The sequence below is a fragment of the Leptonotus elevatus genome, chromosome 12 (assembly GCF_054856555.1).
Source record: "Leptonotus elevatus isolate MCC_2025b chromosome 12, RoL_Lele_1.0, whole genome shotgun sequence".
NCBI lineage: Eukaryota > Metazoa > Chordata > Actinopteri > Syngnathiformes > Syngnathidae > Leptonotus > Leptonotus elevatus.
In genome coordinates, this window is record NC_141250.1 from 19,346,712 (window position 1) to 19,362,304 (window position 15,593).

General features: G+C 40.2%; 1 protein-coding gene across 3 annotated transcripts in view; it reads right to left on the reverse strand.

Moving 5' to 3' along the window:
* sema5ba (sema domain, seven thrombospondin repeats (type 1 and type 1-like), transmembrane domain (TM) and short cytoplasmic domain, (semaphorin) 5Ba) overlaps window positions 1-15,593 on the reverse strand; it is an 87,000-nt gene that overhangs the window by 51,516 nt on the left and 19,891 nt on the right. For all 3 annotated transcript variants that reach the window (XM_086090951.1, XM_086090950.1, XM_086090952.1), the window contains exon 2: window positions 4,541-4,759. In XM_086090951.1, coding sequence (XP_085947077.1) covers window positions 4,541-4,721 — 181 coding nt within the window. In that variant the 5' untranslated portion in view covers window positions 4,722-4,759. The remainder of the gene's footprint in view (window positions 1-4,540; window positions 4,760-15,593) is intronic.

The window sequence follows — 15,593 nt, forward strand, 5'->3', positions numbered from 1 at the left end:
ATGTCATGTCACCATGGTTCGAGGCGGCACTCTACTGGCATCTTCAAACAAAATCTTTGTATCGTGTTACAGCAACAACCCTACATTTTCTTCATGGAAAATATAGGTTCCAAGAAGCCAAGGTTGTGTTGGCACATAGTTCTAGGCAGCACTCTATGAATTGACATTTTTAAATAATCATCAAACTTATAGTGTTCTGTGTTAGAACCAAAACCCAGTTGCTTTACAATTACGATTGATCCATGACACTTGAGCTAGCTAATGGCAATGTCATGCCATCGTGGTTCTAGGCGGCGCGCTACTAAATAAGTGATCCCCAAACTTTTAAGGATGCAAGTCAAGTCGCTCTATAGCGATAACTATCCAAACATTTGTCTTTTCCCTCACATGCCTCACGTTTAGCCTTAGCATGCTAATGCAGAGCGTCGCAATGAAATCCAGGATTTATGGGATTGATTTCCTCTCAGACTTGCTGGCTTTAAAGACTCTGGGATTGTTCAAAGCAGCCAAGAAAAAAATAAAAAATAGCTCCTCCGGGGCGCCTTCTCGTCGGAAATGAAAAACACGGCATTGAACCATGAACGGGATGAAAAGTTGACTTTGATTGAAGGGCAGCATTAGCTATGTTAGCGTCGATAGCTGTTGATGAGGGAGTTATTATGAGGCAAGTCGATCTTTCAAATCCAGCCTCGAGCGGTCTTCTCCACCCTCACCTTTCCAACTTACAAACCGACAGTCCCGTTGCGGCCTTTCCAGCCGGATGATTGATGGGCCACAAATGCTCGGGCGGCAGCTCCGATTAGGGCCGCCTCGGTAATCAAGAATGAAGACGGAAGAATGCCGCGTCGCGCTTTGTTGTCCTCCCTACGCTTTTATTACTCCAGTTCACGAGGTGATGCAACGCGTTGTTGTATTCTCGGCGCGGAGACGAGACGGCGCAGAGTGCAAATTAGATTAATAAAGAGTCGAGCGGCAGGCGGGAATATGCTGGAATGGAAAAAGAAAGGCAAAATAAATATCTTGGTTTGTTGTCTGCTCAATTCTCTCGGGAGTTTGCCGTGATTTGGGGGGGAAAACAGAGCATGACGACGTGCGCAGTTATTCACCGGATTACTCGTCTTCTCCAAAGGTGGCATTAAAGCGAGCTCTACCTTCTCCCTTTCAATCCCGAGAGGAATATTCGCTTTATCTTTACGGATATCGTTGCGTGCAGTGGGATAAGAAAAGGTGTGAAGATTATCTACTCACTAAGAAACTCGCTGGCTACAAAGCAGCGCCATGAGAGTCACAAAAATAAACTAGCAAATCATTTGGAATAGTAAATTTGCTCGAGCGCTGCCTAGAAACATGACCAAAAGACAAAGTCTGCTACCCCATTTCAAGGAGGCTGCATCGCCATCAGGTTTGGACGCAATGTTACGAGCTGCCTGCTTGCCATGGCTTAAGTGAAAAGTCTATATGCTTAAGTTCTGCCTAGAATCTAAAAAAAAAAGAAGACATATTGTGCAATTCATTTGGAGAGCGACTGCCTTACACCTGTTAAGGCGCATTGACCGACTGTTACCACAAACATGAAAAAAAAATAATCGCATGATCAATGACTTGAAAACTCTATTAGCTTGAGTGCTGCCTAGAAACACACCTTTGCAACTTTGCAATCCCATTGCGAGAAGTGCTGCTCAGTGTCATGTTATGGCACAAACAGCTTGACCTTGACCTTGACCTTGACTGGCACAACACTTATAAAAAGACTGCTAAAGCGCCACCTAGAAACACAACCAAAAGATTAACTACACAACCCCATTCCAAAAATGTTGTTATTCACATTCAGTTGCCTGACTATTGCCAGTAACAGATCACTTAAAAGTCTATTTGCTAGAGCAATAGGAACAGCTAAAAGGCTTGGGAACCCCATTCTGAGAACTACTGTTTCTCCCAAGAGAACATTTTCTTACTGACAATATTCGATCCAAGAAATTTGAAGTAGCGGGTGGCAAAGATCATATCTGTAAAGGATTCTAGGCGGCGCTCTTCCAATTGGAATGTTGAAATTGAAAAACACTGTATTTACAAAGCTATGGTATCTTAGCTACTTGACACACCTAGTGGAAAAGGTAGATAATATCAGTAAATATTTTCTAGGCGGCACTCTACCCATTGGAATCTTCAATCTTCAAGGATTTATTTTCGATGTTAGAGCAAGAACAATATGAATTTATAATCCTTTGTTATCCCAGACACACTTGATAGCAAGTGGAACGATGCTACTGTTACATTTCTAGGTGGCACTCGACCAACAGTCTCATTCAAATCCATCCAATTTTGTCCAGAAAGTGCAGTAGCTTCAACCGTTAGCAGTAACTATTGTTGGACTTTAATCTGGTCACCGTTCAGGCTTTCCTGTGCAGGTGAGCTGGGTTGCGCTCCAAAAAGCGAATACAGAAATACTCATCAATCACAGATGACACATTCAGTTGATTCCATTCACTTCAATTGTGGCTGTTTCTCGGCAGCGCTCGAGCCAAGTGGAATGTCCAAGTCTTCAAATAATTAAGGATTAGTGTTCTTTTTTTATGGAAGGACTTTGTTGATTTATAATGATATTTCGGATAGCTGGTGGCAAAAATTACACTTGTTCATAGTTCTAGGTGGCGCTCTACCAACGGAAATTCGTGATTTTTTTTTCTCCAGACATTCAAGGCTCATGTTCTTCGTCAAAGCCGGAAACTTATAATATATTCCATCCAAGACACTTGGGATAGATGTGTCAAAGGACAGGTTTCTAGGCAGCACTCCAATTAAATTATTCAGTTGAAATTTTTAATCTAAAAGAGGGATGTTCTTTCGCAAAGATGTTGATTCTTTAATGACAATATTCAATCCAAGACCTTTATGACAGATGGTATCAAAATACATTGTTCCAGGTGGCGCTCTAACCAATTGGAATTTTCAGCCATCAAACTTTCAAGGATAAGTGTTCTTTGGCAGACCAAGAACCCTGGTGCTTTGTAATTACATTCAACCCATGACCTGAAGGATAGCTGTGTCAAAGGACAGGTTTCTAGGTGTCGCTCGACTGATTGGATGTTTTTTATTTCAGTTTTTCCTGCTCAGTTGCAGCTATTTTTGGTTTTGTTTCTTTGGCAGACACGAGACAAACAACACAAGCCCCAAAACAAACATAACAATTTGTGTTTGCTCACATACTGTTGGCGTCATCTCACTGCTGCTGTGGTTCTCGGCGCACTCTAATAATGTCGAATAGAGAACCGACACAAAATAATCCATTGTACAGGCCAACTACTAACCTTGTGCTTCTCCTGTAAACACAACCATTCATTCTCTTCCTCGAAACAGCATAGATAACACATGCTAGCTGTGTTAGCTTAACATAAGTGTGCAATTGTATTCCTTGCATTTTACAGTCCCAAGTGGATTTTTTGGGCAAGCAAAGAGCAGCTTGACAGAAACTACTCTTATCCAACAACAAAACACTGGAGACAGCTAGCCGCTAGCTAGCTTATCATTGAAAACGCTGCTAGCTAGCTAGGTGAAATTCGAGAATGTACACACAAACAACAATAATAAGACCACATTTAACAGAAACAATGACATGTTTGTAAGGCATCTATGCTAATATGCTAGCAACGCTAACTTCCATAGGTTACCATTTGGACTTCTGAAGTGACCTTCAAACTTTCAAGGATGAGTGCTCTATAGCAAAGCAATTAGCAAGTACCCTATTCGTTTTCTATCAACAATACTCAATCCAAGACATTTGGGATAGCTGGAGGCTAACGTCAGAAGAGGATTCTAGGCAGCGCTCAAGTGAAATGAAAAGTTTCAAGCATTTGTTCGAACATGCTGATCACAAAGAAGAACATGTTAATTCTATAATTACTGTGGATTCAAGACACATGATACAGTTGATGGCAAAGGACTTGCTTCTAGGCGGCGCTCTACTGGTAGGATTTTTCAGATGATCTTCACATTTCTTCAGAAAAATTTGACTTCCAAGTGAATGCAAAAATCAAATTTTGTATTGGCAAATCTTGAATCAGGCACTTGGTATAGTTAGTGACAAACATCCAGTTCTAGGCGGCGCTCAATCAACTGGAATTCTAACGCGATCTTCTTTAAACTTTCCAAAATTGGTGTATTTTGTCAAATAAAAAACTCTTCCTGAATAGTGACATTCATTTCAGGACCATTGGGAAAACTAGTGGCAGATGTCAGAGTGATACATGTTTCTAGGCGGCGCTTTACCTATTGGAAATTTCAAGTCACCCTACATTCAATGGGTGCTCTTTGTCAGAATAAGAAAACTGCTGATTTACAATTACAATAGAGCCAGGACACTTCAGATAGCTCATGGAAAAGATCCTACAGGTTTCTAGGCGGCACTCTACAAATGGACGTTTTCAAATCTTGTGTCAAATATATATTCAAAATATACAATTATTATACAACCCTATTGATTTCACCTTTGTTCGCTAACATGCTAAAACCGCTAATGACAGCAAAAAAACGGGCGCCTCACCTTGTGTGGACACTTTGGGATGTTCTTTCTTGGAGCACTCGGGCTGAGTGAGGGGCTGGAAAAGCGACATCGTCGGGAACGCCGACGAAGCGTTGGCATTAGCTACCAGTGCCGCTGACGTCTTAGGCAGGATGAGGAGGAGGAGCCTCAGCAGGAGGAGGCCGGCCATGGACGTTGTCATGGTGACGACCGCTCCTTTAACCGCCAAGTGGGAGGCAGCTGCACAAAAAAAGACGTTTACAAAACTTAAAAATAATAATTATGAACATTATTTTGTTACTGCCGTGGATATTTATAATGAAGTCAACTGGAGTCCAACTGTTTACTGATGAATAGCTTCTGTTTTGTCACTGTTTTGCTTGACATGTTTCTGTTCCCGTTTCTCCACTTTAAAAAGAAGAAGACGTTTTTGGTAAAAACCAAGCCGTGTTCTACTGCTGGAACGGAAAGAGGTAGGAACGAACGTTTTGTTTTCTGGTTAAAGTAGAGCGTCTGCTCTTTTCCTTCGGTAGGTTTGGTGCCTATTACTGTGACAGAACACAATATTCAAAATGACAAAATGACAAAATGACAGACTGTCAAGTACATGTTGAGGGCAGTAGCGATGTTATCGAGCTGAAAAAAGCGAAAACAAAAAGAAAACCAAGAATGCTGCACAAAAAAAAGGGAAAAAAATACCAGCAAAGCTTCTTTTATTTTATTTTTTTATGTTGATCATTATCAAATAAGTGCCATTCAACTCTCAGGAGGTTAATTTGACAAATCGCTAAGACAAGAAAGTGACGGCAAACACGTGAGGTTTCTTCAGCAAAACATTTCAACCACTTCGAGTTGAGCAAACACTGGTCCCCGTAGAGTTTTTCACACTAATGCCTCCATCAATAAAAAATTATTAGCACGGTCGAGCCGCAAATGGAGCAAAAAAAAAAAGAAAAAAAAAAAGAAAAAAAAAAGAATAAAAGCTTTGTTTAAAAATCAATAGAAACTTCTCATTGCTGCTGCTGCTGCTGCTCCAGAAAAACTTCAAGTATAGTGCACATGTCGAGGAGCTATTCAGGGAACAGTCATCAAATGTTACCGTCATGCTATGCCCACGCACACAATAATAAAAAAGAAAATGGTTCACTATTTAGTGTCCCGCATTTAACTTGTGTACGCGCTTCACATTTGGTAGCAATTGGACAAAACATGGAGGAACATGTGTTTGAAGCACCTCTGGGAATGGCCGACTTTTCATGAAATGGCCGCTTCAAACCAGAATGGCAGACTTGCTGTGAATTTTCATGCATGGCTTCTTGAGACTTTTTTTCTAGGCCTACTCATGTTAAACATGTTTACCCAATTTCAGGTTTCTAAGTGAAACTAGCTTCAGGGGCAGATTTTTTTTTCTTTCCAAATTGGTCCCCTGAAAATTTTCCAAATTGCCCTAAAATGGCCACTTCAAACCAAAATGAACAACTTCCTGTGTGTTTTTAGGCATAGCTTCATGAGATTTTTTTGTGCGTCTACTCATGATAGTCACACCTACCAAATTTCATGTTGCTAAGTGAATTAGAAAGAAAAATTAGAAAGACCCGTGGAAATGTCCTAAAGGACTCTAAAATGGCCACTTAAAACCAGAATGGCAGACTTCCTTTGAATTTTCAGACATGGCTTCTTCAGACCTTTTTGTGCATCAACTGATGGTAGACATTCCTACCAAATTTAAAGCTGCTAAGTAGAACTGGCTTCTAGCGCCAACTTTTCGAAATATTGGAAGGACCCATAGTAATGCTTCAATATGACCCTAAAATTGGCCACTTCAAACCAGACTGGCTGATTTCCTGTGTCTTACCATGCAAGGCTTCTTGAGACTATTTTGTGGATCTATTTATGATTAACGTACCCACCAAAGTTCATGTCGCTAAGCAAAAATGTCTTCAGGGGCTGAATTTTCCAAGAATTGGGACGACGCTTGTAATGGCCAAAATGACACTTAAATGGCAGCTTCAAACCTGAATGGCAGACTTCCTGTGTCTTTCCATGCAAAGCTTCCTGAGACTTTTTGGTGGGTCTGCTCATAATAAACATACCCACCAAAGTTGATGTTGCTAAGTGAAACTGGCTCCAGGGGCTGAATTTTCAAAGAGTTGGAAGAACTCGTAAAATGTCTAAAATGACCCTCACTCCAAACTAGTGTTTTTTCATGCATGGGTTTTTGAGACTGGTTTACGGGTCTACTCAACTTTCATGTTGCTAAATGAACTTGGCTTGGGGGCTGAATTGTCCAATCATGGTTTGAAATATTAACAGTTTTATGATTCGCACGCGCAATGATGAAAATACAATTAGCATTGTCCATCTGTCTCGTTATACTACTTTCAAATTTTGTGAGCAATCTGACCCAAACAAAAAACCCTGGAAATATCCCATTGAAAATTGGCGTGGTCCGAAACAACAACAAACACTTGAGCTAACATGAGGTCGAGGCCGCTCGTTGCATTAAAGTTCTATTACATCGTCAAGGTAACGAGCTGATCTGTCGTCCTTTTTATTTTATTTTAAGAAAAATCTATCTAAGTCCAGATGGCAGCCTCTAAATCAGAAGAGCGCAGCCTCTCACAGTGGCTGCCAGCGCGTCGCCATGGCAACCCTGTGGCGAGCGTCGCCATCCAGGTCGAGTGCATGCGAGCACTCGGCAGTCTGCGACGGGCCTGATGATCTTCGGAAATTAATGTCATTAAATGCACATTTATTTATTTTTTGTTGGAAACCCCCCATATATTCAACTTCTGGTTGAGTTTCAAATATTTATTTATTTTTTATATATTTCAAATATATATAATAAAATAAAAATATTACAGTGCAGCAATACAGAAAATGTCAAAATACAAACAGTGGAAAATATTTTTGTATATAGACAGAAAATGTTTGCTTTTGTTGGGGGAAAAGACACAAAATAGCAACAAAAAAAGTTGAAATGAAAAAAGTTGTAATTTTATAGGAAAATAAAATATTAAGAGATCAAAAGTTGTAAATTTGTGATAAATGTCTCTATACAGAGAGAGAAATTTTGTAATTTTACAATAAAGTAGTTATTTGTCAATTTAAAGACGTCATAGTTTTATGATAATGTAGTAACTGTATGACAAAATCATAATTTTAACAGAGAAAAAAGTCATAATTTGATGACAAAGTCCTATAATACAAGAAAATAGAAAAAGTTTAAATAGACAAAAAAGTCATATTTTTGTGATGTATTTGAAAGAAAATGCAACAGTAGATCACAAGAGTTTGTATTGTAGCCCAAAATGCCATAAAAACACCAAATGATTTCAAAATGGAGAAAAGTGAGACTTGTGATTTAAAATGATCACTGCCTCATACTCGTAATCACCGGCAAAAATGAAAACAATTTCTTGCTTGTGGCTCAGAGTTCGAGGAAAGCGACTGCCTGACATTTGCGTTGATCTTTCATGCGCTCACATCAATGGCCAAGTCCCACGCCCCCATCGTGCACCCCCATCGTGCCAATTAAAGGGCCGGCGCGCTTAACGGGAACTCGAGTGACTAACAGAATCAAAGACTCCGGCTGAGGGTTATCATCACCCTGCTCCTGCAGCTTTTTAGGAAAGTCACAGTCAGTGGGTTATTTATTTATTTATTTATTATTTTTTTCTATATGTATTACCCCCAAAACAGCGGTCTATGCTAGCTAAAGTTTAAAAAAAATAGTATGCAGGTACATTGTCAAAAAAAATTATATCATTGTCCACAAAATACAATCGTTGATGTTGCATTTTGGGCCACAAAAAGCTACGATCTGCCCCTAAATCAACACAGACTCCCACCCCAGCCCCTAAAGAGACTCTCAATAGAATTAAGAATGTGGCCAGGGGGGTCATAATCGCCACCTCTCCTGCGTCATTTTGCGGCGGACACGAGAGCGGCCGTAAAATGTTAGGCAGCGTTAATTTTAACGGCCTCCGATTAAAAGCCAGCGCGGGTGTTTTTCTTTCTTGTAAAGTCACGGCCGGGGGAGCTTTACGGCCGCGCTCTTTGGCCCAAAAAGTTAAGCGAGAAAATGAGTGCCGTAAACCTGGGGAGATATCGTCACCGAATCAATGGGCTGGATTGATTGAGTCGTGGCTAACGGTCCGCGTTTATGGAGACGGAGGCCTCGCTACTTACTTACACTACAATCAAATGATGCCCCCCCCCCCTCCAATCCCCCCAAAATTATAATAATTTGCAGGAGAAAAATACAAAAAGTACTCTACAGTAAACACAGAGTAATAACATAGTAATAACGTGTTTTTTTAAGTGCAAGGAATGAGATATTTCATGCATTAATTCAATGGACTGTCTGGAGCATATACCTTGGTCATGGGGGGGGGGGGGGGGGTGTTAATATAGACTGTCACAACTAAGCTGCGATAATATTAATACATTTTTCTCAGAAGATAAAGAATACATGCCTGTGAGTTTTGTTGTATGCTCTATTTCTATGTGTTGCTCCCATTTCTAATCATATATAGTAAACAAAGGCCACTCACTGATGCAAGTTTCATTAGCCCATCTATGACATTTTGCATCGTGTGTTAGCATTAAGCTAAGGGAACTTTCATAAGACAAAGTGAATTCGGTTCGCTTAAATACATACTTCTAATTACCGCAATATAAAATAGGTTTTGTTAGCCCGTCTACGGCCTCTTGCATCGCGTGTTAGCATTAAGCTAAACTAAGCTTAATCATGTCAATTCATAGATGAGACCATTGGAACTCTGTTGCTGACCAAAACAACAGCACCCAAACTGATTAATTCAAGTGTGGAGTCGTGTACCAAAGAAAGACTAAATCTAAAGGCCTCTCCTCTAAAAAAAAACAAAAAAAACATGTCCAATTCATTATTATAGCGTCACTTTTGTTTACATATGTTACATCATGTTATGTTATGTAGCATATGCTATCCACGGGGCATTTCTAGAGGGAGCAGGTCTGGAAGAAAACTGAAGAAAAGCAACTGGGAAGACGCCCGCCACGTTTGCAGTTGAGTAAACACATGTTGTGTTGATGAGGGTGCCCGCAGGTTTCAACGGAGCAGCGCAAGCAGGAATGTTTGGCGCAATAGGCAACATGTCATAACACACACACACATGCACATACACACACACACACAAACTTGACCCCGTTGTTTATATAAAAAAAAAAGGACATTGCGTCTTAATGCCGTGTTCTGGCGCTGTAAGGTTGACCTGATTGAGGTCATCAACAACCCCCCCCCCCCCCCCCCACACACACACACACATGTGTGCGCTTGTTTTGTGTGTGTGTGTTGATTAGCACGCCAGATTCCTGGCATGCTCCACGTCGGGGGGGGGCCACGAAGGAGTCGTGGCTATCTGCCGTTATCGGCCGCTATCAGCCGCTATCGCAGCAGACGTCGTCGCTCCCCCCGCCGGGACGCGTTGACGCCACGCAGCGTTCAGACGCGCCGACTCCATCGGCGGGCCACAAACGTGCGGTTGTTGGCGCAGATTCAACATTCGGCCGAGTTTGATTTAAGCGCTAATCTCTCATCTCAATACAATATTTAATTGATTATTTAGTCACAAAAAGGGTGGAAAAAGATGATATCGCATGACCAACTCCACGTCAAGTATCCCAGAACTTAAGTGTGACAGGTGTATTTGACAAACGATCGTTAAAAAAAAGAATAGCCGTTAAATTATGTAAATACAGGGACGAACCTGATTGGATTCCATCAGCATGTTTACGAGTGGGCCGGAAGCGTGCGCCGGTGAGAGCGCTTTTATTCATGAGCCTCACCCGACAAGGGCGCATTATACATTTTCTATTAGGCCGCAAAGTGGTTGGCATGCAGATCGCCGCTGAAGGATGAGTGTGACGTTTTATTTTATGGGGCAGCCTTACAAGACAGCCGGCAAATTGACTTGACTCAGATAAAACACGACGGCGGGAAAGCTTAGCGCGGCAAAAAAACAACAGCAACAAAAACTCCCCAAAACAACACAGCGGCAGTAGATTAAGAACACCGCGCAAGAACTCGACATAGTTGAGCCTGACGTTTATTGATTAGCACCGATAAACTGCATTTTGGCACAGAAATTGTATATTTAGGTTCGAGTCCACATGTTTACATTTTGTTTCATGAAAGATGCAAAGTTGCCGTGATAAAGCCACAGATTTATTGTTGTACTCTGATTAATGCAATTGTCACTTGCGTTTATGCAACTCTTGTTTTGTTGAATTTTGGGATTTTGTCAAGAGTGAAAAACGCTAATGGATTGAGATAAACACCTTCCATAGTCATTTGTCTTTATTTTAATGTACAAGCATAACTTACAAGACCAAAACATTCATGTATAATAAATCTGATGTTGTTTTTTGTAATAGATTCATTTATTGGTTGTTTGTTACAAATGGGAAGAGGAAAAATAATCACATTTTAAATCGCAATCACAATATTAGAGGTGGGGCATCATAAAAAAAAATTTTTTAATCGTTCAGCTCTACAAAAATGGTTAATTTCATGACAAAATTGGATATTTGTGCATGGAAATGCAAAAGTTGATCACGCAAAGTTGTATTTAGGCTAGAGGTATAGGGTGATTAAAATGTTTAAATGAATCACAAAACATAGTTAACTCATTATTAATCACAACTTTTATATCTGTTCTAAATGCACAATAAAATGTAAAATAAAATATATTTTTAGTTTTCATACTCTTGTTAACATAAAAATGGGGACAAATGTTAAACTAATAGAAATATGGCTGCATGTTTTAGTCATTGATATATTAATTTCATAATACTGTAATTCATAAAATTGGGTTAAAATTAAAAAGATTTACTGTGCTCTAAAAAAACGAGTGTGTTATTGTGTTGAGGTCATTTTTCTGCCACTAGATGGCATGATTGCAGTTGTAAGACGGTGACAGCTCAGTGCATTCTTCTTTTCATATTAAGAGCTATCTAATCTTGAACATGAAGTAACTTGTGAAATTCTGCACATTTTAAAAATTGTAAAAGACAACTTAACCCCAGTCTCCACAAACATATGCATTATTATCAAATTTATTACTGCTAAATTTTGACGTGGACGTGTGTGCTGCGTTGCGACTGGAATTCCCCCAGTACAGGCTTTCCAAGTAAGGGGCGGTCATTAATCAAGTGTTCAAAAATGAGTGGCGTTAAAGGAACTTTAAATGAACTCAAAATGAACGCACTAATTTTGACACCCTTAATTTAAGCATAGAAATTGTATATTTGTCATGAAAGTGCAATTTCTGTTCTGGGAAGAGCAATAATTGATCATAAATGTATTTCTTGAGAACAAAATGCTATATTTGGCAACAAAAGTGCAATACTTGCACAAGGAAATGCAATAATTGATTATAAAATGTTATAATTGCAATATTTGACCACAAAAGGCCAATGTTTGTGAACAGAAATTCACGATTTTTTCCCCCTCCACAAAATGCCATATTTGGCCACAAAATGTCAATATTTGCACACAGAAATGCAACAAGTGATCACAAAAGGGTGCATGTTTGCATGGAAAATGTTGTAGTTGCCCCCCTAAAAACATTTGTATCCACAAATACCCCAAAACAAAGACATAGAAATGCTATATTTGACCACATACATGAAATATTTGTCCAGAATTGCAATAATTTGTGACAAAAGGCTGTATTGGCCCACAAAAATGCTGTATTGGCCCACAAAAGGCATAAAAATGCAATAGTTCATCAAATATGGTTTTATTACGCAAACGTTGTTTCAGCACAAAATGTGGCCTCAAATTGCTCCGTATTGTCACAAAAATCATATAATTAGCCACAAAGGTGCAATATTTGAGCACAAAAATGCAATAATTGATCACAAAAAGTTTCACGTATGCACAATAAAAACACTATACTTCAACCCTAAAAATGACTACATTACATCTTGGACACTAACCCTCCTTAAGCAATTAACAAAAGATAACAAAAGGCGACCAATGCAATTAAGCCTGCTGGCATTTGAATCGCCGCCGGCCAGATCACAGCGGCGGCGACGGCTAACGAGATCGACGTGTCGCCATTGATCTCGCCTTGCGCACAAACAGCTGATTAGGGAACGGGGTGGGGGGGATTAGTTTTCCAATGGCGAGGAGGTGAACGGGACCAGGAAAAGGAAGCACAAATCCATCTTATTGGATTTTAGCGGCAGGCATTCATCATTCGACTGCTGCCACGCGATTGGCTGCATAAAAGCTTGTTGGGCAACCGCACGCGCGTACACACACAGGCAAAGACACACAGACATACACGCGCAAACAAACACACAACACACACACACACCATGGTGCCTTTGTGCTAACACCAGTGAGTCACTTTAGCAGACGGATTCATTTTGTTGTGCTGGTGTAAAATCCAAACGTGGGCCAAACGGTCGCACAGACGTCCGTCACTCCTCGCCTCACAAACCGACTTCTACTAACTGGATTGGAACGAGTACGAGTAACGGTTGTGGGTCCCACAAATGAAGTTCGCACACAGTTTACGATACAATACTGAGTCCAGTCCAGACTAGCTCAGTATTTTATTACAAAATGTAGTCCACATCTACAGACCATACAGTCTTCCTGTTTGGACTGACATACCTGGCAACTGGACTGTCTGACGTGCAGAACACATCTATAAAAAACACAAAACTGAATGAGGACTACATAGAGTCAACTATCAACTGGACTAACCTACCTGCAGTCCACATCTACAGTATCTCTGAACTGGACCAGAATGAATAAAGTCCACACAGTCCTCCTTTGAACAGAACTTCATCAACTGAATCTTAATATTGGACCAGAACTTGAGTCCACATATTAATTCAACCAGATTTACTTAACAAGTCCACAACTAGTCCAAAACTGACCCATCTCTGGTCCATACTAGTCTATGTGTACCTTAGTCGTTCTCAAACATTTCACACCTAAAAACACCTTTTAAAAAATACACATTAAATTCTGTAGAGTAAATTTTACTCTATTTAGAGTGGGACCAAATAGACTCAGTTTTAGGGTAATATTTACACTTGGAAGAGAGTAAAATAAAGAACTGAAAAATATAATACAAGTCACTCAAGGGTTGAGGAATGAACTCTCAACCTTCAGCATGGGAGACTACCACACTACCATTTGAGCTATGCCCCTCCTACTGTTTGCTTATATCCAAAAGGAGATCAAAAACAATGATCAAAAACATTGTTTCGGAGTTATGAAGATTCCATCTGACACGAGCGAAATGCTAACACAAAGTAGGAGCCGCGTAGCTCAGGAAGTAGATCTCCCAATTTAATTATTTTTTCCAATTCTATATTTTACTTTCTTCCAAGTGTAAACATTACCCTAAAACTGAGTCTATTTAGTCCCACTCCAAATAGAGTCAAATTTAATTTACTGTGTACTTTGTTCTCAACAGATTCCACGTTTGATACTTGCTGAAATGCTATGCAAAGATGAAGACCTACATAGCACTGAAATATGAAGCGTTAAACTGTTTTTAACTGACAGTTTTAAAGCATCTGTACTGAAAACCGAAGAAGCTAGTGCGGTAGCAGGATTTGTGTTTACATCCACAACTTGTAAACGGAAGTGAAGCAGCAAAAGGTCAACTTGGATTAGCTGTTGTCACGCATGTTTCCACCATGTTTGACGAGTAAATACGCACAAAGCAGCCCTAACTTGGCCCATTTTTACCACTATAAGTGTGCAGTTAGCTAGCTGGCTAGCTAGCCTAGCCTTTTGCCCATCCGCTGGCCAGGAGGAGCTCTGTAAGCCTGTTAGCTTGCGAGCTAGCTGGTAATTAGCCCCAGTATGATATAATCCAGCCACCGGAAGCTTTCAGTGGATATATTTTGTGTCTTAAACATGTAGGGATTAAAAAAAGATGCTCGCCAAAGTAGCTAGTCCAGGTGTAACCTAGCATCAAATGACAAAATGCAGTCGATGTTGTAAAATGTTTGTTCTATTTGATAAACTCCTCATGAGGAGAACACGGTGTCCCAAACAAAAGCAAGACTGTGAAGCTTGACGCCGCTAATCTGCTAGCATAATGATTATCATTACGATTCATATGTAATTAAATCCAGTGTGATGTCACTGAATAAAAACCCAAACGGCTCTGAGCCATGTTTAATTGCTTTGCGGTCTCGCAACACAATCACCGGTTACCCGTCACGCCGGTGACTTTACCCGCTGAAAACAACAACAAAAACAAGACAAAAAATGACAAGTGTCATAACAATCTGGTCTTCGTGGTAAATGCCATCAAGCCCGGCAGGAAATGGAAGATTCCTCCCAAGATCTCATTAGCAGTCGCACAATGCGGCAGAGAAGAAATAAGATTGAAAGTTGGAAAAAACCTCCACCCTAAAAGCTCCCTTTGATTAATACTGCATAGAAATGCCATTGGATAAAATAAAGGAGGTCATTCCGGAGCGGGACAGTAATCCGGTTGGCTGCTGAATGCTAATGCCGACATGAGGCGTCAATCGGAGAAGAATTTCAACAGCTTCCTTTGAGCTAAATCATCTTTTTGGATTAAGAAGACATGAACCGGACGACTAAACTCAACTTTATTTATAAAGCATTTTGAAAACATGAGCCAGCTGGAGATGTTTAAAGGAGGACTGGCTGACTCCAAATAAAGTGCATGACAGTTATGTAGTTAAGTAATAAAGGCATGGATTCCAGGTTCTATGTAATATTGTGCATGAAAGTGCTTCACTTTTGCCAGCTGTCTCAGGTACTTGACTACTGCACATATTTGCCGATCCAATTAAAAATCTGTCAAAGTCAACAAGGTAGGAGCAAACACTTCAGTTTTCTTTCCTTTAGGATTTAAAAACTGCCAAGGTCATCCTTTTTTTTTTTTATGTCTCCGAGACATAATAAAAGCAGTTTTGCCGAGAAACCACCTTTCTTCCTTACAGGTTCATAAATTCCACTGCCATCAGCAAAATAGTGAAAAGAGATACATCCTACAGGCAGCAAAAATAAGAAGAGCAGCGG